This window comes from Denticeps clupeoides, chromosome 20 (genome assembly GCF_900700375.1).
Source record: "Denticeps clupeoides chromosome 20, fDenClu1.1, whole genome shotgun sequence".
Lineage (NCBI taxonomy): Eukaryota > Metazoa > Chordata > Actinopteri > Clupeiformes > Denticipitidae > Denticeps > Denticeps clupeoides.
Window position 1 is genome coordinate 4,790,544 of NC_041726.1, and position 18,721 is coordinate 4,809,264.

Genomic DNA, 18,721 nt, shown 5'->3' on the forward strand with positions numbered 1-18,721 from the left:
GCCGCGGGTCTACACCTTGTCCTCTTCTCATCTCTGCCCACATTTACATTTTCGGCATTTATCAGACGCCCTTATCCAGAGTGACTTGCAATCAGTAGTTACGGGGACAGTCCCCCCCCCTGGAGACACTCAGGGTTAAGTGTCTTGCTCAGGGACACGATGGTAGTAAGTGGGATTTGAACCTGGGTCTTCTGGTTCACAGGCGAGTGTGTTACCCCACTAGGCCACTATATATGCTCCCGCCCATTTAACAGGGCTTTAGTGACAGCCAGTGGGGAGGTGGAAGAGGAATGGCGCCCACTTACGATGAAGCCCAGCTTCTTGTAGTCCCGCGTGTACATGGATTTGCGCTTCTCGATGCTGCCGCTGTTGTTGGAGTCGCACTCCACGTCGAAGGCAATGCGGCGCAGTTCAAATATGATGTCCCTCTGGGCCTGCGAACGAGAGGTGACATGAACAGAAGGAACCCTCTGTAAATACTCTCGGGCCTGCGGTGAAGCTGGGGTCAGACCTGGTCCTGCGGGTCCATCTTAGTCATCATGCGGTCTTCCAGGAGGTTAAAGGTCAAAACCTGCAGCACGTAGAGCTGGTGTGCCATCTCTTCGTTAATGGGCTTAGGGCTCCGGATCACGTTCTGTGCAAAGGAAACGGAGTGAAGGAGACAGCCCTGCATAACCGGGAACCGGACGAGGGCCTAAAGAGGGCCTTCGGGGTCAGCGCCGCTCACCGTCAGAATGATGCTGCGTAGCTGCTTCTGCGCCAGAATGTGGGCCATTTCCTGCAGCGAGAGAGAGAGAGCGGGAGAGAGAGAGGTGCACTGATGTCGGTTTTCAGAAAAGCAGAAACCCATAATCCGGTTTTAACTGGAAAAAAAAGAACAATCGAAGCTGCGACATTCATCCCATTCCAGAAGAAGACAAGACTAAAGTGGCATCGGGGTGTGTTTCCAAGGCGCTTTTTAAGACGTCGGATTGGTAGCGGACACGGCCCTGAGACGATTGTAGCAGAAATATTGCTCGTGATGCCCGCTGTTGGCACTGCGAACAAGGTGTAGATGAGGAGTGATCGATTATCGGCCTGTCGGAAGCGGATATTGGGCATTATGCCAATTATTGCTATCAGAACTTTATTTTCACTGATATCCATGACCAATATTATTACAAGGCAAGCTGCCATTTTTTTATCAACATTACTTTTTCGTCTTTGATTGGCTAGGTTACATTCACTGTAAATGCATATAGCTTCTAAATATCGGTTATTGGTCATCATTAACTGGTAATAATCAGTATCATTAGCTGCACCTGAAAATAACAATATAGGGTGATAACTTGAATGTTAACACTATAGGCTCCTCCCACTTTAAACACATACACACATACATATGGGTGGGTTAGTTAGTCCCTCCCCTCCACAGATAACTAGCTAATTTTGTTTGTTTCTGTCAAACCTGAAGACGCAACGGATGTGACATAGATCCCGTAACGCTGTAGTACACCACATCCCACGTGATTTTGCACACGTCTGTCTGCAGGATCAGACTGACCAATGCTTGGTGTCTTCTTCGTTCATTCAGTTTCGCACCAGTCACGTGATGGCAACATTACGAATGCACCTGCCCACTGGCGCACTGCGTTTTGATAAGAACTGCATGGTACCAGCAATTGGACAGGTTCCGACTGATGTCCCCCCATCTGTGTGCAAATCGAACTTGAGCTACATCAACCCAATTTTGGGTGTAGGTGCATTCGTAATTTCTCCATCCTAACAGCAAATTCAAAATTTCTCTGTTCTGAAGGCAAAGGTTGTCTGTCAAGTTAAAATAAACTGAAACCCAAATGAAAAAATGATTATCCATTTCTACTATTTCTTTCATTGAGTTCATTTCCACATGTTATACAATGCAAAGAAACGGAATGCTAGCATGCTTTACTAAAGACAGATGGGTGACAGATGAATGGAAAAACAAACCTTTCTTGTGACTCGTCACAGACTCTACAGATTCAGATTGGTTTAAATCTGGCAACGGAGCGTCACATCACATGACCTACATAATTTTCACTCTTTTCTCATCACCGCCACTCGATGGTCCCGTGTCAGGAAATAAACGCTTGGTCGTAGGACAGAGGCGATCACTCGCAACTGGACATTTGTCCCTCCTTTCATTTGTCACCAATCTGTGCCACCGAATGCCAAACAAAAAGGGTGAAAGTCTGCGGGGGCACTTCACCTCTACGCCTAATGAGAAAACTTATTTAAATCAAGGGAGACTTACTGTAAGTGGACAATCAAGGATGCTCGCACTGTTCTCATCAAACTACCAATACGAGTGCAGCAAGAAAGAAAGAGTGAGGGAGTGAGTGGGGGGGGCGAGTGAGCGAGAGGAGAGGACAGGGGAGAAGGAAGCAAAGCATTTCGTTAGAGGTGCAGCCACCGTTTGCGGAAGGCTTCATAATAACAGATCCACTGAGGCATTACGACATTATATTTGCCCCGGTAATTATAACAGCGCTTGAGAACATGACCCGCAATTTAAAAACGGGGAGAGGGGCGCGGGTCCGAGTCGCGGCATTAAACGCACAATTTAAGCCAATTTCGACTTGGAGTGCAGAGATAAGTGCTGGTGGAGTGGGCATGGCGGGGCGCGGGTTCAGATTGCCGGGTTTTTCTCCACGTCTGCCATAAAGACCGAGTATGGATGAGTGGGGTGTGATGTCTTGTCATTAGCTTCTTGGATTCGTCGAGACTCTGGGGGGCGAGACAAGCGTCCCGACCCATCATGAGCTAAAAAAAAAGCTTGGGTACCTCATATGCTTCAGAGAGATCATGTTACCCGTTATTTATTAGTATTCAAAGTGCAACTAAATTACTTGTTCATATTATTAGCTGTTACCATGAATGGCAACTTTCAAATCCAAAACACACATTTTCCCCATCCCATCGCTTAAAAACACACATTTTCCCCATCGCTTTTAACTGCATGTGAGAAACTCTTTTTTTTTTTTTTTTATACGTCACTGTATTTTATTTAAATTGTGGGTTCATAAATTGATTTTGTTTAACTAGTCATTAATTACACATCAGCCTTTACACTGATTTTGTGACTTGCTCCCACTCTGAACCCTTTTGAAATACTTTAGATTTATGGAATTAATCAGACCCCCCCCTTATCCAGAGCGCCTTACTGTCAGTAGTTACAGGGATAGTCCCTCTCGAGACACTCTTGGTTAGGTGTCTTGGACACGATGGTCTTCTGGTTCACAGGTGAGCATCTAACCCACTGGGCTGCTACCACCATTTATACCGGCTTCTATTACATTCAACTATTATTTTAATTGTTGCTGTGGTATTGCTGTTCTTATTATATAGCAGCATGAGCAAGTGTAGCAGTGGACGTACTGCAGGCCAGACCGGCGCAGAAATGTCACATACGTCACAGTCAGTCCAGATTTGCATATCCCAAAATTCACTTCCAAAGTGAAATTGTGGTTTACGCCATTTAAGGAGAAGCTACTTAAAATGTCTTTAAAAAAAAAAAGTCTTAAATTACTGTACTGGCCTAAATATTACTGTACATACTCAAATTATAACTAACCTGTAACTATTACTAAATCAGTTTTAAGTTAAACAATCATTTATCACACCCAGTAGCTCCGATAACAGAAGCCAACAAGGCACCGTCCCTCAGTCGCATTTACATGCCCAGACAAGAGCCCACATCTGCGCCAAACATGCGGCGCAGCGAGCAGAATCCGCAGAGGGACGCGCCGAGCGCGCTGGCAAGAAGCCACCGGGTTGGTAAAAGTCTAAATATATCTACAGGGAGGAGGTGAGAGCCGGTGTTGTGACGCACTGAAGTCCCATTCTCGCTCAGGAGAGGATTTTAGGGGACGATGAGGGCAGAAGGTGGAGGCCGCGGGGATACCTGTCTCTTCTCCTCCGGGGCTTTGAGGAACAGCGCATTAATCACGGCGATGGTGTACGTCTGGATGTCCTGGTCACTCCTGCAAGACAGAGGCCAGCACTCAGCCCCGTTGCAACGCCGCTGATCTGGGATCAGATCATTTTTTTTGTTTTTTTGTTTTTTCCCCATCAGCACGCGTCATGGAAAAGCACAGATTCCACTCAGAAATTAGGCCCTTACCCCTGGAGGTGTGGAATGAGCTGGCCGATTGTGATCTCTTGCGCCACCTTCTGGTAGAGGTCCTGGCTGTTCAGCACCATGGACTCCAGAATGGCCAGAGACCTTTGCAGCACAGCCGTGTCCATTGCAGACTTGTTGACGTAGCTGGCAATCTGTAACACAGCGCCGCCGCTGTGACTGAACTGTCTGTAGTGCTTCGCGCCCCTTCATTAGAATCCAGTTAAATACCCTCACGGCAGCAACGAAACATCATTTGGGATTTTTTAATCAAACGTTAATATTTATTGGTAACCACATGGACATTTTTTTCTGGATTAACGATGCTTGAAGACGTGTTTGCTTTTTATGAAGGTCACAGCAGAAGGAACTGCTCGGTGTGCCCAGATCTCACCTTCTTGATGAAGGCTACCGAGAAGGTGTCCCAGGAAATGATGCCGTGGTCCATGAGCTCCACGAAGGCAGTCAGCGTGAACGACAGCAGGTCTCCGAAGCTACAAGAGACGAGACAAAAAGAAGAGGGGGGGGGGGGACAGCCAATAGTGTCACGTCCAGCTATGCCCCACACAGACACAAGCGTCGGGTCGTGGGGTTTGAAAGGCAGGCTGGAAATATTTTATATATAAAAAAAAAAAAAAAAATAAAAAAAAAAAGCAAGGGTGCATCTGGCATAGAGAGAGAAACAGAGAAAACAGAGGGCGAGTATCAGCCAGGACAGATGGAGACGCTCGGAGAAGGAAGGAAGCCTTTTTACAGACAGAGCGACAGTCGTTTCGGAGCAGCGGCGGGAGGCCAACTTAAAAAAAAAAAAAGCCGAACAGAAGCCTCATGCCGAGTTATGGCATTAGTAGTCGGAGAAATCGTTCAAAAGCACATTCAGTTCCAGTGTAGTTAAGGCGGGTTAGACTTGAAAAAAGTAAAAAATCCATTTAACAGCAGATACGATTGCATAATTTTTCCTGCCACCGCATATATAAAACAGGCATATTTCATGTTTTCATGATAAGAGCCTCGGATTATTTCCATTTCAGGTCAACCAATCCACAGCAACCCTGCTCTATAGAAACGAACCAATGGCAAGAACCCAGCCATAGTGGAAAAATATGGACACTTATTTCAAACATTTCAATTGACGTCTTTTACACTACCAATCAAAAGTTTGGATGCAACTACTCATTTATGGGTCTTACATGAATTTACATTAGAGAACACGTGAGGTTAAGTAATAAACAAACAGCATGCTGAACACTTTCTTATCGTTCACTAATGTTAATGAGCATCTCATCGAGCAGCTTCCGATGATGACAATAGTGAACAAAGCCGCCATGAAGGTAAAAAAAAATGGGCGACTCAAAAAAAAAAAAATTAAATATGCTTCTTGCATTGGATTCTCCACAACAGCCACAGTAGCTCTGCTCAAACTTTGGACTGCTTGTGTACATAAGAGTTCAAAGTTTCTGAACAACTTCTCGGTGGTATAGTAATAATGTATTTATTCCAAAAAATATTTATAAAAATGTGAAAGCAGAGGCAGCAATGGTGCTGGTGTTTAAAATGACCCCACGTCAATGTTAATAACGGTTTAACTTTATCTTGCAATAACCTCCCTTCGAATAGTTCTCCCTTCTTACATTTACATTTATGAGACGCTCTTATCCAGAGCGACTTACAATCAGTAGTTACAGGGACAGTCCCCCCCGGAGCAATTTTAGGGTTAAGTGTCTTGCTCAGGGACACAATGGTAGTAAGTGGGATTTGAACCTGTGACTCTGTAGTCTTCTGGTACATAGGCGAGTGTGTTACCCACTAGGCTACTACCATCCCTTCTTACTCAAGTGTCTGAACTAACTGAACACAGAGTATGGACAGGAGGTCTTTGACGTTGAGTGTAAAGTAACATGACCGCAACAGTCCCGGCCACAAAACAGCACTCAAGCATGTGCGGCAGACAGTGATTTACCGGCCCAAATAGTGAGAAGAGGGCCAGGGCGCGGTTCTGCTTCCAACGGGGCACCAGCTTTACCGAACAGAACAGGCCCTAACGGGGCGAGCGTGAGCGGGTCGTATGGCCGCGTTGCCCGACGAGAGCTGCCGAAGCGCTGCGCAGAGCAGCCCGATCTCATCAACAGGCCCTTCAAACAGTGAATGAAGCTCAAGACAGGTTCATTCGCCCAGGGCTCTATGCCGGCTCGGAAAAGCTTCTTTGTGAGAGCGTGAGAGGCGGCCGCTTTCAGCCCTTTCAGGCGTTGGTGCAGTAAAGGAGCATCTCGTGGAGGATTTTAAAAAAAATGTGTGCTGGAAAAACATCCAAGATGCTTGTGCATGTGTGTCCTTGCAGAGCCTGACACTGGTGGGAAAATCAGGAACGATCAAGGTCAATGCAGATTGGTTGACTTGGGAGGAGAAAACCGAGTAAACCCCCCACCCCCCACCTCGCAGGTGTATAATTTTTGTTTTACAGTGTGAATAAATGGAAAATGGAATTAGCAACACATAATTTCCAAATAGTTCAGTGTGTGTGCATTGATATCAATACCGCTTTTGCCGAGGACGTCAAGGACGTGACTATTATGTCTGCAATGTACTGCATGTAAAAACAGCTAAAAAATTCGACCGTCTGCACCATCCTTTACACCAATTTTTGATGGGAATTCCATAACCCGCATCATTATTTAAAGCCATAATTTACAGCAAAAATCATTAGTAATTTTGAGAGAAGCACTAGAAGTCTTTTATGAAGCTACACTGCCACCCTGTGTCAAATTTCACCAGGGTCAGTTCCGCAATATTCAGATCAACCCCAAAAAAAAGAGAATTTTTCCTGAATTTTTAAGATCTAAGAAAAACCCTTTGGTATAAAAAAAGGTACACAGAATACACACACACACTTGTGTGTGTATATATAAAAAAAACATACAAATCTAGCAGGAAGAATGTTTATCATGATTAACTTTATAATGTATTTAGAATTTTTGTTCACAAAGAAAAAATACAATAAAAAGACTGAGAAGAGCAAGGGGTTAAAACAGAGCACAGGGCCTCAGTACTTGAGTAGTTGAAGTACACCAGTCCATACATTAACTGTTTGGTGAGTAAGCTTTTGCACCTGGCACTGGGCACTTCAGGGAACTGAACGACCAATCAGCAATGAGAACAAAAAAATGAAAATACAAAAAATAACTGGTTCTCTTAAAACATAATAACTACATGTAAAAATCCCTGACAACCCATCCAACAATCCCCATCACTGATAGGATGTCCACCACCAAGCATGAGGAAATTGAGATTTTAGAGGGTACCAAGAATTGTTCCCTGAGGAACACTTGAACACAACTTGAATCATATCATGCACTTTTAAGAAGGCAGACTTTATTCTTTCATTTATGACTTTTATTAGTCGTGTATATAACCATATTCCACATGACAATATGAGTCCAACTTTGGTTTCCTCTAGCTGTGTCCTAAAGTCTCCTGTTTGGAGTTCTCCGTTTGTCGTAAATCTTGCCCATTACCACATGCAAAATAAGAAAGGATGTTGTTCTTGTTACATGAAAAGTGAAAAAACAAATCAAATTAAAAAAAAAAAGAGAGGAAGAGAGAGAGAGAGAGTGCAGTGGCAGCCACGATTCATTTTCCGATCTGTATTAATAAATGAGACCAGATCAGAGCCAGTTCATGCAAACCCAGTCAGGATATTAGGAGAGAGGGTGGGGTACGGGGGGAAGCCAGGGTGGTTATCCAGCTGGGGGCGGGGCTTACCAGGGCTTCATAATCTTCTGTAGTTTCTGATACCGTCTGCAAAGATTTAAAAACTTTGACGTCAGGGAGAACAGCACAGCCAACAACCGACTCAAAAAACACAAAACGTGACGGACAAGAGACACTGATCTCCAACCTGTCAGAAACTAAGACCTGTACGGGGGAGGGCGGGGCAGCACGGGATGGTCTGACACATACGACCAGGTTAACCTTTTTTATTTTTGTTCTGTGCAAATGTGCAACCCAATATCCAAAAACCCCCATCTGGAGCCAGTGGGGGTGAAGGTCACAGAAAAGAACAGAATGATGTGCGTAACACCAAGCAGGCAAGAGCAAAAAAAAAAACGTGTGAAAAAGCTGGGCGTCGCTCATCACACTCTTTCTGCATGGAGCCGCGTCCCGAGAAGCCATTTGGACGCCGATCATTTGCAAAGTTTGCATTCAAGTGACCGTTAGCGGCTTCTTTTATGCTGAATTGCACTGTGCCCTTCGCTCACTCGTCACGGCCTCGAGCAACCCCAGCGCCGGCCGCCAGGTGGCGCCCCAACGCCTTCCTTTACCAGGTGCACCGAGGCACCGCTCTGCTGGCACCAGGATAAAGGAGTGGAAGGACTTAAGAGATGCAGCCACCTGGGCCGAGGTGGAAACCAGGAGGAGAAGGAAACGAAAGAACGAAAAGGACTTTTCAGCAACCTGCACATTTATCCTACTGAGGCCAGGAATCTCGGGACGTGCAGAGATTTTATTATATTTTTTTAAGACAATAAAGATGTGGGGATTCTTCTCCTCGTGAACGTTCCGAGCGAAGGAACGAATTCGGCTTCACCTGGCTCGGGGGGGGTGGGCCGTTCGCTGCGGGCCGACCTTGCCGGTGAGAGCGCCGGGATATCGTGTGGGCTGACCGATCCGGAGGAGGAATAATTAGGTCCCAGGCTCCGGGCTCAGCTGCGGCACAGCGGCACGGTAAACAGGAAGCGCGGGGCCGGGCTGCCAAATCCACTTCGTTCGGAATTCAACGTCATCGCCGTTATTATGCGTTTCTGGTCCGCTGCAACGGAGCACTTGCAGCCTCTCCGTGCGAGCAAAAAAAACGCTGCCCTCGCCGTGACCTTGGACTCAGACACTCCCCCCGAGGCCGTGTGCGGACCCCCGCTACGTAAATGCAGGACCGACGAGGGCTATACGCATGATGTCAGCCACGAATGGGGTGACGTCATGATTATGGAGAGCTCATGCGTTACGATACGGTGTTTGTAGCTACGCATTGAGTGAATCTGAGTGAGTTCGCGGTCCTGGTCCCAATTGCGTTTTCCGTCCTCCGGTCGGTCACAACGAAGGATAAAGTGCAAATGAAGCCCCAACACCAACGTGTTTTATTACTTATACGAGAGTGTGAGTGGGGGAGAGAAACAGGGGGACAAGGACATGACGGGACTTACTCGGTCCCGCTCTCCACCATCTGAGTGAGGAGGGTGATGCCATCCAGGTTGATGAACTCCTGGGCGAAGGTGATGTCGCGGGACGAGGTCGCCAGGTCTTTGAGCGCCTCCAGCTTGGCGTCCATGCTGGACGACTGAATGCGCTCGTGCAGCTCCTGAGCCGTGCTGGCCTGCGGCATGCGGAACCGAACGGCGGCATTTTAACGTCAGAAAACAATAAAACATTTTAAAATTCGTATTGCTACTACTGGAAACGCTACGCGGAATAAATTTACATCTTTACATTTACAGCATTTACCAGACGCCCTTATCCAGAGCGACTTACAATCAGTATTTTACAGGGACAGTCCCCGCCTGGAGCAATTTTAGGGTTAAGTGTCTTGCTCAGGGACACACTGGTAGTAAGTGGGATTTGAACCTGGGTCTTCTGGTTCATAGGCGAGTGTCTTACCCACTAGGCTACTAACACCCTCTGCTACGCGGAATACCTCGCAGGTCTGTATTTTACTGGGACGAATTGACCTTAATAATGCACATTTTTGTCAATTTTCCTAAAGGACGACATCTCCCTTGGACCAACAGTGGGTTGAGTGACTTATTCAAAGACACAATGGTTCCACAAACCCACCCGAAACCAGTCGAAACGTAGACGTGTGCGCGTTTATTCAGTATGATCATACCAGCACGCCGCTATACCTGAAAAAGACATCGCGCGGCTACGGCGGTTCCGAGCTGAACGGCTGCATATCAAGCCTGTACCCGGAGTAAACGGCCCCGGCCCACTTCTCCGCGTCCGGTTTTTATTTCGCGGAAATGCCGCTCTAGTGCGTACTAACAACGCCGGCCCAAATACAATATAAATATATATATATATATATATACACACACACACACACACACACACACGAGATATAAATCCAACCCCTTCTTTTCCAAGACTAATTCAAACCATCTACTTGGTTCGGCAGTTTTTTTTAAGCAGTTTCGTTTGGTCTAGATTTTTATTTTTTTTTTGTCTATGACAAAAAAATATTTCACTGGCCTACAAAATATCGTATTTGGCTCCCTCCACCGGTATCGCATTTTCCGTTCGTCTAGACTGCAGAGGTAAGACGGGAACACTTCTCTTTCAGGGATATGTTGAAAAGAAGAAGTGGATCTATCACCTCACGTCCGAGGGATTATGGCGCCGTAGCGGGAAAGAGATTTTTTTTTTTAAATAAATAAGTAAGTAAGTAGATAAATAAATAAATTAAATTCGCAGGAGCCAGGAGACCCTCGGAGTGGAGAGCTGTCCTCAGGCTAACCAGATGAGATAAACACACGTGCTACTCACCGGGGACTTGGTGAGACGCAGGATGGAGCCGTTCTTGATGTCATTGCGGTTCTGGGGAGAACAAAACAAGGAAAGAAGAAGGTTTGGGATTTTACGGGTCTTCATTAGTGGAATCGCTGGGCTTTTGTGTGCTCATGCGTCTGCCGCGTTATTATTTCGGAGGCTCAGTAAAAATTGACCTCCTGAGAGGGGCTGGCCGACCTTTTCCGTGATGTAGAAGTTGGTGGCGTCCGCGTTTTGCAGGGCGTAATTGTCGTGGTTGGGCACAGACCACCTATAAAACAAGAGTGATTGTGAGAAGAAGAAATAAAAAGGTACGTTTCCTTCTTAACAAACCCAACATTAAGAATGCAATCGTATCACGCACACATGAAGAAAAGAAAGATTTCATTCATCACCAGGTAGTAAATGGTTCCAAAAAGCCATTATGAAGGAAGCATTACTGGACTCACCCTTCACACACTTCTTTTATAATGGCTGACAGCGGCTTTTTCTGGGATTGGAGGACGGAGAGGAAAGAAAAAACAATATCAGGAAAAGAATCCATAAATCACAGAATTCATTTCGAAGCGGGAAGGGAAGTGGGCGTCTGGGAAATGGGAACAGACGATTGTGGAGGCCAATGAAGGTTCGACTGGTGGCGACTCAGAAAGGCCGTCACCGTGAGCGACGCCCCCTTTTCCCCCCCCATTATCACGTCGAGAAACTACGACCATATCGGCAGTGCTGACATTTGCGAGCCTATTTGTTCTCTATTTTTATTTCTATTTCCACTCTTGCTTTAAGTACCTAGGTGACTATATATTCATATTTGTATTTTTATTGTCATTATTATTCACATTGTTACATTGAGTAAAAATCTATTGTTGAAGTTTTTTTTGCCTTTGCACAGTGATGTGGTTGACTGCTGAATTGAATCTATATGAAGGATGTGTGTTTTGTTGTTTCTTGTATGTCTGTAAATTGAAAAATTACCTCAATAAATAAATTTATATATATATATATATATATAAATAAAAAACTACGACCAGAGGCCGGCGCTGACGGCAGCCCAGAACCTTTAAGTAGGGCAGTCTCAACACCACCAATGACCTGAATGCAGAGCACCGCAAAATCAAACTCCTCCTTCAAGAACTCGCCGGCCTGGGACTCGGCCGCACGACTTCGCATCTTTCCTCCATCCAGCCAGTCAATAATGAGCGAGGAGCTGTCGATGGTGCTGATCCTGGAGGTCGTGGATTTACATGGATGGGCTTACATCCTCACCGGCGCCCGAGGCCGTGAAAGCAGAAGAGCCGCACAGAATAATAACTCTACATATTCACATACATGCTCGCACATCCCACATACGTGGATATGTATATAAATAACACAGCACGTGTATTCATCTGGGAACCAGGCATGGACTCGTTCTTGTGTTCTGTGTGGGGGGTTCCTCGGGGGTTCTCCAACCATCGCAGTGGATGAAGTCACGGCTGCGGTCAGACAGGAATCGTCTTTTGTGTGGCTGACAAGAGTGGCTGAAGCATCTCAATATTTGACCAGCTCATTACTTTCTAGTAGAGGCATGAACCTTCGCGTCTCACGATTCGATTTGATTCGATTACGATTATCAGCGCCTCGATATCGATGAGTCACGACGCCCTTTCTTTTTTTAAATCAAAAAGTTAAACTACCAGAGTGCAACATGGGTGCCTCCACACTGCGAGCGCTGTGAATTCACAAACGCCGGCCTTCAGTTGGAATTTCAGAGCGTTTCTGGGGCGCATCACCACAAAACATGGCCCTGGCCTACACATCAAACGTGGCTCGAACCGAGGACCCCTCTCCAACACCGACTGACCTGGTCTATCTCCATGAGTTTGGGGAAGGCGCCCGGCCACTCGATGGCCACCTTTACGATGTCGGCAGGCGGCGGCATGGCTGAGTCGATGGGGCGGACCCTCTCACTGCAGACCGATTCTCATCAAATCCTGCAACAGAACACACGTGCAAGCACAATTACACACTGGCCCATGTACAGAACGGAGTACTGAAAATACAATAACACATTTTAAACAGAATAATATTATAAAATCGCTGCATTTTCTGAATGAAGTTCGCATAACAACTCAAATTGACTAGTTGCTCCCTCGATTTTTTTACTGCTTTAAAAAATAAAACGATTACACACAGGTTTAAGTGTTCAAATTAAGATTTGATCCAAAAATACTGGATACTAGCACATCAAACATGTGTCACCCAACAGTCAAGTTCAGCATAAGTACGTAGGTAAAACTTGTGCAAAGTTAAATTGCAAATCACCCACGTTAAATTAGGGGGATAAATGGGCAGTTCATAAATACTTAAATTATTGCTTTAGCTTTTGTGTTTCGTGGTAATGGAAACACGGCTATGATCAAAATTTCAGTATGTGCACCAGTTTTGAGCCGATGCAGATATTGGTACGTTTTTCCTCCAGTGTAACATAGAAATCTAAAAAGTAATTTACTGTACACAGTATGAATGAATTAAATCGTGTACGTTTACGAAATGACCTTTAATAAAGATGGTAATAACTCATTAGTAAAGTATTCATAAGTACTAACATGGGATTGGGGATACCGATTAGCAGCCGGGGAGCAAAATATCGGTTTAAAAAGCCTCCCATTTTGCTGATTGGCTGATGTCGAAGAGGGTAAAATGGACAGGTTCCGATGTGTCTCGGTGCGTCCCTACTAACGATCAGAAACCTTTAGCACAGGCCTCCTTTTTACTGCATTTTTAAATTTCTACCCACCAAAAAGCAGAGCAGAACAAGTAGACGACAAATGTTCCCTCCCTCCAAGTCATTAGCAACCATGAATCGCCACGGCGCCGAGAGGAGGTGGAGAAGGGGACTGCGTGAGGACAAGGAAGGTGCTCCAGGTGACATGAGGTCAGCAGCAGCAGGTCAGAGGGGCCGCAGCAGCAGCCCCCTCCGGCCGTAGCGCGCCGCCCGACGTGTGTCACGGCCCCGGAGCCGGGAGCGGGAGCCGAGGCGGGTGAGGTGCGGGCGAAATCCGGCGGCGCTGGCGATGGAGCGTTGAAGAGGCCACCTTCACCCCTCTCGAAAAACCGCACGGCCGGTGGGCGCGATTGGAAGAACGGCGCCCTGGGTCGCGGAGATGAGCTCGGCAGAGCGAACCGGACCAACGCGGCGCCGCCTAAGCCCCTCTGATTTGCAGGGCCTGCAAAGTATTTCTCTCCAAATCCCGGAGCCCGCTGCACCGCCGAGTGAGGCAGACTATAAATGACTGGACGTGACAGCCTCACTATGGAGCTTGTTGGAGAGACGCTGAGCCAGGGGACGAATTAAAAGCAAAAACCGTCACTCGGTGCAGATGCTTGTCAACGTTTCCGCCTCCGTGGCACGGTGTTGTGTCTCTGAATGCAGAAAACATATGAGTGGAATGAGAAATGTTGAAGGCTTTCAGTTCGACGGTCTATGGGATGTTTTGGAGCCCGTCTTCAGCCGTGGCAGATTTTAGATATTTGCTTTGTTGGAGCTAAATTTGTATGCGGCAATTCTTGAATATGGGAGCTAATAATCCATCAGCATGTTTGGTTTGGTGGTATGATGTGGTATGATGAACAAGGGCAATTTAGAGGGAAGGGAGGAGATGTGTTGCCAGATTGGGTGGTTCTGAATGACAAAACGAGTGGGGGAAAAAAAAAAACTCTCTTGTCGGGAGTATTACAGAGGAAAAATAAAAATTGTATTTATCTGTTTATCTAAGTAAACAACTTTAGCAACTTTCTGCGTGCAGTTTGGACGTGAACGCTGGCAGAAACATTCAGGTACCTGGCAACACAATTTGTGCCACGTCCATGTGAGACATACGTAAGGGACCGGGGTTTCTCCAACAAAATGGACCAGGGAGGGTTGTTCATTCCTCCTCTCCAGGATACAGACAACTAGCAGCCAGTCCTGTAATGTTTTCTATTTGTTCCCCTAGCCCGACGCGGGGCTCATTATGCCGCCGTTTTCTCTTATTGGACAATCACCAACCCTGCACTGACACCCCTTTCAGGGTCACTCTACCCTGGAAGGGCGTCCCGTCCCTCTCTTTATCAGTCCTTCCCAACGTTTCTTCCTTTCTTCTATTCTGTCTCCTAGAGGTTTTTTTGTGTGGAGTTTTTCCTTGTGTGCAGAAGGGTCAAGTGTTGGGGTGTCAACTGTAGGGCCTGTCAAAGCCCATCGAGACATACTGTATGTGATGTTGGGCTATATAAAGTAAAGTGAAGTAAAGTGAAGTGATTGTCACTTGTGATACAAAGCAGCATAGCACACGGCGCACACAGTGAAATGTGCCCTCTGTATTTAACCCATCACCCTTGGTGAGCAGTGGGCGGCCATGACAGGCGCCCGGGGAGCAGTGTGTGGGGACGGTGCTTTGCTCAGTGGCACCTCAGTGGAACCGGGAACCTTCTGATTACGGGGCCGCTTCCTTAACCGCTAGGCCACCACTATAAGAAATACATGTTGTTGTTGTTGTTTAAATTGACCATATCTGCTCTGCCGGCCTGTCTGGGGCTTTTTCGCGCCCTCGGTGCATCTAAAGGCCCTTCCCGCCTTTTGGTCCGGTTCCACAACCCCGCAGGGCATCGCCGGAGGTGTGCGCGGGAAGACGGCGGTCACGTAGGTGACGCCGCCACACGGCGCCGTGACTCACCCCGTAATCTCAGACATTTTCCGAGGTCCCGTTGCCATGGAAGCGAGCCTGTCAACAGCCACGTCTATTTATTCCGCGCGTCTCATTCATGTTTGTCATCTTTCGAGGCAGGAAACGGAAAAAAAAAAAAATCCTAAAAGGCGAAACGTTTTGATCCGCGTGCCTCCATAAACACTAAAGCCCCAGCTGTCTGGTCAATAGTCCATCTGTCCTAGATTTTGTTTTTTTGGGGGGGCTTTTCTGAGCTCCGAGCTCATTCAGGCGTGTTCGTTTTCTGTTCCCGAACCGGGGATAAGCCTAACAGCCGGAAAAGAAACTGACGCAAAGCACGTTCGTGTCGGCTTCAAAACGCACCAATAAACACCAATGACGCCGGCGCCAACCGGGAGGCCTTCATGCATAACGCCTGAAAGCGGCCGAACGACCTCCCGCTCACACGCGCTGACGTCTCCTGATCTTTTATTACAGGTGAGTGAATGGGGCCGGCAAATTGCATGGGGGGGGGGCGATAAAATATTGATTATTGGAGGCCTCGAAGTATTAAAACATTAGCCAGCACGCCTAATGATTCTGCTGAATATAGTGTGGGAGAGAAACTAAAGTGGATTTAAAGCACATTTTTGCCGTCCCCTAATTCTGCATCTGAGGTGTCTTTCCGCAATTCAGCCTCGGTGCAGAACTGCAGCCACTTTCATCCGGTCCCGCGGTGAGACTTCGGTGTCTGCAGCTTTAAATGCTAATGAGGAGGAGAGGGGGGCGGGACGAGGAGGAGAGCATCCAACCACCGAGCAACTGCAACGCTTCACACGTTCGGAAGCCACGGCGGTCAGTGGAGATAATTATTTAGGGGAGGGGCGGGAAAAGCATGAGCATTGGGAGGTAACCTTATGACGTCATAAGGGGGACAAATTCCAGAATTCTGCAGAACAGAACGACCAAAGCACTCTTTACGCCTGTCGCCATTTCTAGCCACTGCTGGGACATGGACAGGCCGGGGGACTCTTATTAATGTATAATAATCTCACAAAGTGACATTTTCATGACGTTTATTACTGATCGTGGTCTGCTTCCACACGGGACCGGTGTTTTTAGGGGACACAAAGCGTTTGCTCTGGAGTGAAACAAAGAGTGGACAAGGACAACAACAACGCAACACGCTGCAGAGGAGGACTAGATGGGAAGAGTTTTACAGCGCCACCCAGAGGCGTGTGTATGTGGGTGAAATCGTTTTTGGGATGTTCTCCGGTGCGGACGTTACCATGCTGGTTTGTAAGTTACAATGCTCGTTTGCTCCCTCTACTGGTACTTCCAAATATCACAACTAATACCAATAAACCGTTGCATCTTGGATATTAAAAGGGTTTGTTAACGTTTCCATGGCTTTTTACCAAAGAAGGCGTATGGGTATGTATGCGTAATGTCGGTATGAAACCTTGCCTGTCCAAGCCTCTGCAATTTGGGTTTAGATTTTTCCAATACCGGTGGCGCAGGCAGCTTTCGCTTGGCCCGGCTCGAATGTACCCGGGGGCTCACCAGTGTTTGCTGTAATTTAAATCACCACTCCCACCCAGCCGGCTTCCACGCTACACTAACCGGGGGGCCTTATCTGCTTTTTGGGGGGCCAGGTCGAGAAAGCCCATCGCTGCAGAGGATGCGGAGGACTAGAGGTGGGGCTCAGAATAGCGGAATAGAGAACAAAGCTATTTCATGAAGGTCCACAGGGTTATTGCCAACGCCACTGTTACAGACAGGCTGTCAATACTCACGAAGCCCCACGCTAAACGTCAAATATGCATGGCTGAGCACGTCTGTCTGTGGTCAAGCCTAGGTTGGTTTTACGTTCTTGGGACGGGGACGCAACATTCCGCGTTTTACTAGCTGTAGCATTCCACATGCTGTGTCAACATGCAGCAAATGATGGCGGGGGGAGGCAAAAGCCACAAAGCCATTGCTGCTCACAAAGTTTTGGGTTTCTGTATTACTTTTAATATAAGATTCAAAGTCCTTTTAAAGGAAGTTTATTTATATATATATATATATATATATATATATAGAGAGAGAGAGAGAGAGAGAGAGAGTTTATTATATATACACACACAGACACACGCATACTTTATATATATATATATATATATATATATATATATATTAGTAATTACTGATTACACGCATACACACAACCCATTACTTGTTTTACACATATTTTTTTATATATTTTATATAGGATATATTTTATATAGAACTTCTATGAAAATAATAACAAAAATAAAGACGATTCTCTTCGTGATGCACTGGACATTTTGATAGCAGTTATGATTTATTCCCATAACTAGTGGTGAGAACTATGAACAAGTGTGATATGTATGCAGTAATTGTCGTGCTTTACTACTGGGTACTTCAATATAAAATTATGACCAAAGCCATATAAGCAGTTTGAGAACCTGCCATGTGATGCACGGGTCACAGTCTCACTGGTTAAAACGAACATCCACAATAAAATTCTGTGAACTCTATAAGCATTCAGACAAAACTACAGCGCCAAATATTTCAATGTATAACGGATGTCAAAACTGTGCAATACTTCAACAAAATAATTTTTATGCAAAACCAATATATGCAACTAAAACGACCGAGATGGTGTGATGCACGGGATGACAATGTCACTGAACTAATAGCTACACGAGTGCTGTTCAGTTTAACATATGATAGGAGTACTAAGAGTTAAAAGGTGGTGCGTTGTATGAATATTTTAATTAAGCCTGATTCACTATTCATTATAACATATATAATCAAAACTTTGAATCTCTGGGTTATTTGTAAAAATTTTACATCCAAATGTCTGCAAAACCTTCAGGTTTTTAAATACATTGAAATTAAAGGATGTTCCGCATTATCGGAGTACCCGTCTCAAAACACTAGGACAAGTAAAAGTGCAAATATTACAATTTTTGTTTTAGCATTTTGGCTTTATTTTCCAGTGAATCACCCAGTATATAGCTTCAATGGACAAGGTCACACACCGCTGAGACATAAGAACAGCATTTAGGGACGGCCGTCCCTGATTTAGAAGAAAAGGGAGACGGCTACGGTTTCAACTTAATAATGCATGAGGGCGACGGAGGAAGCGCTCATGGGAAGGTGGCCGGGAGGGATGTGCAAATTCCGAACAACCTCGTACGAGGGCCGACGGTGCCGATAGGAGTGAGTCGGCAGTTTTTGCTGCGTTGCCGAACTGCTACGGTACGACGACGCACCAGCTAATATAAACCACACAATGCTAATGGCAAATCGACAAAGGACTCTCTGTACCACCTAAAACTATCAGGTGGTGGTAGCCTAGCGGGAAACACACTCG

The 18,721-nt window shown here is 46.2% G+C and overlaps 1 protein-coding gene across 5 annotated transcripts in view; it reads right to left on the reverse strand.

The window, feature by feature from the left end:
• The window catches only part of elmo1 (engulfment and cell motility 1 (ced-12 homolog, C. elegans)), a 71,969-nt gene that overhangs the window by 35,139 nt on the left and 18,109 nt on the right, over positions 1 to 18,721 (reverse strand). For 2 of the 5 annotated variants that reach the window (XM_028963430.1, XM_028963431.1), the window contains exons 2-14: positions 12,516 to 12,645; positions 11,125 to 11,165; positions 10,874 to 10,946; positions 10,673 to 10,723; positions 9,337 to 9,506; positions 7,898 to 7,933; positions 4,533 to 4,632; positions 4,142 to 4,293; positions 3,923 to 4,001; positions 2,273 to 2,314; positions 728 to 778; positions 512 to 634; positions 306 to 434 (exon numbers count right to left, since the gene is read on the reverse strand). In XM_028963430.1, coding sequence (XP_028819263.1) covers positions 306 to 434; positions 512 to 634; positions 728 to 778; positions 2,273 to 2,314; positions 3,923 to 4,001; positions 4,142 to 4,293; positions 4,533 to 4,632; positions 7,898 to 7,933; positions 9,337 to 9,506; positions 10,673 to 10,723; positions 10,874 to 10,946; positions 11,125 to 11,165; positions 12,516 to 12,593 — 1,125 coding nt within the window. In that variant the 5' untranslated portion in view covers positions 12,594 to 12,645. The remainder of the gene's footprint in view (positions 1 to 305; positions 435 to 511; positions 635 to 727; positions 779 to 2,272; positions 2,315 to 3,922; positions 4,002 to 4,141; positions 4,294 to 4,532; positions 4,633 to 7,897; positions 7,934 to 9,336; positions 9,507 to 10,672; positions 10,724 to 10,873; positions 10,947 to 11,124; positions 11,166 to 12,515; positions 12,646 to 18,721) is intronic. The other 3 variants (XM_028963433.1, XM_028963434.1, XM_028963435.1) reach the window with 3 other exon arrangements.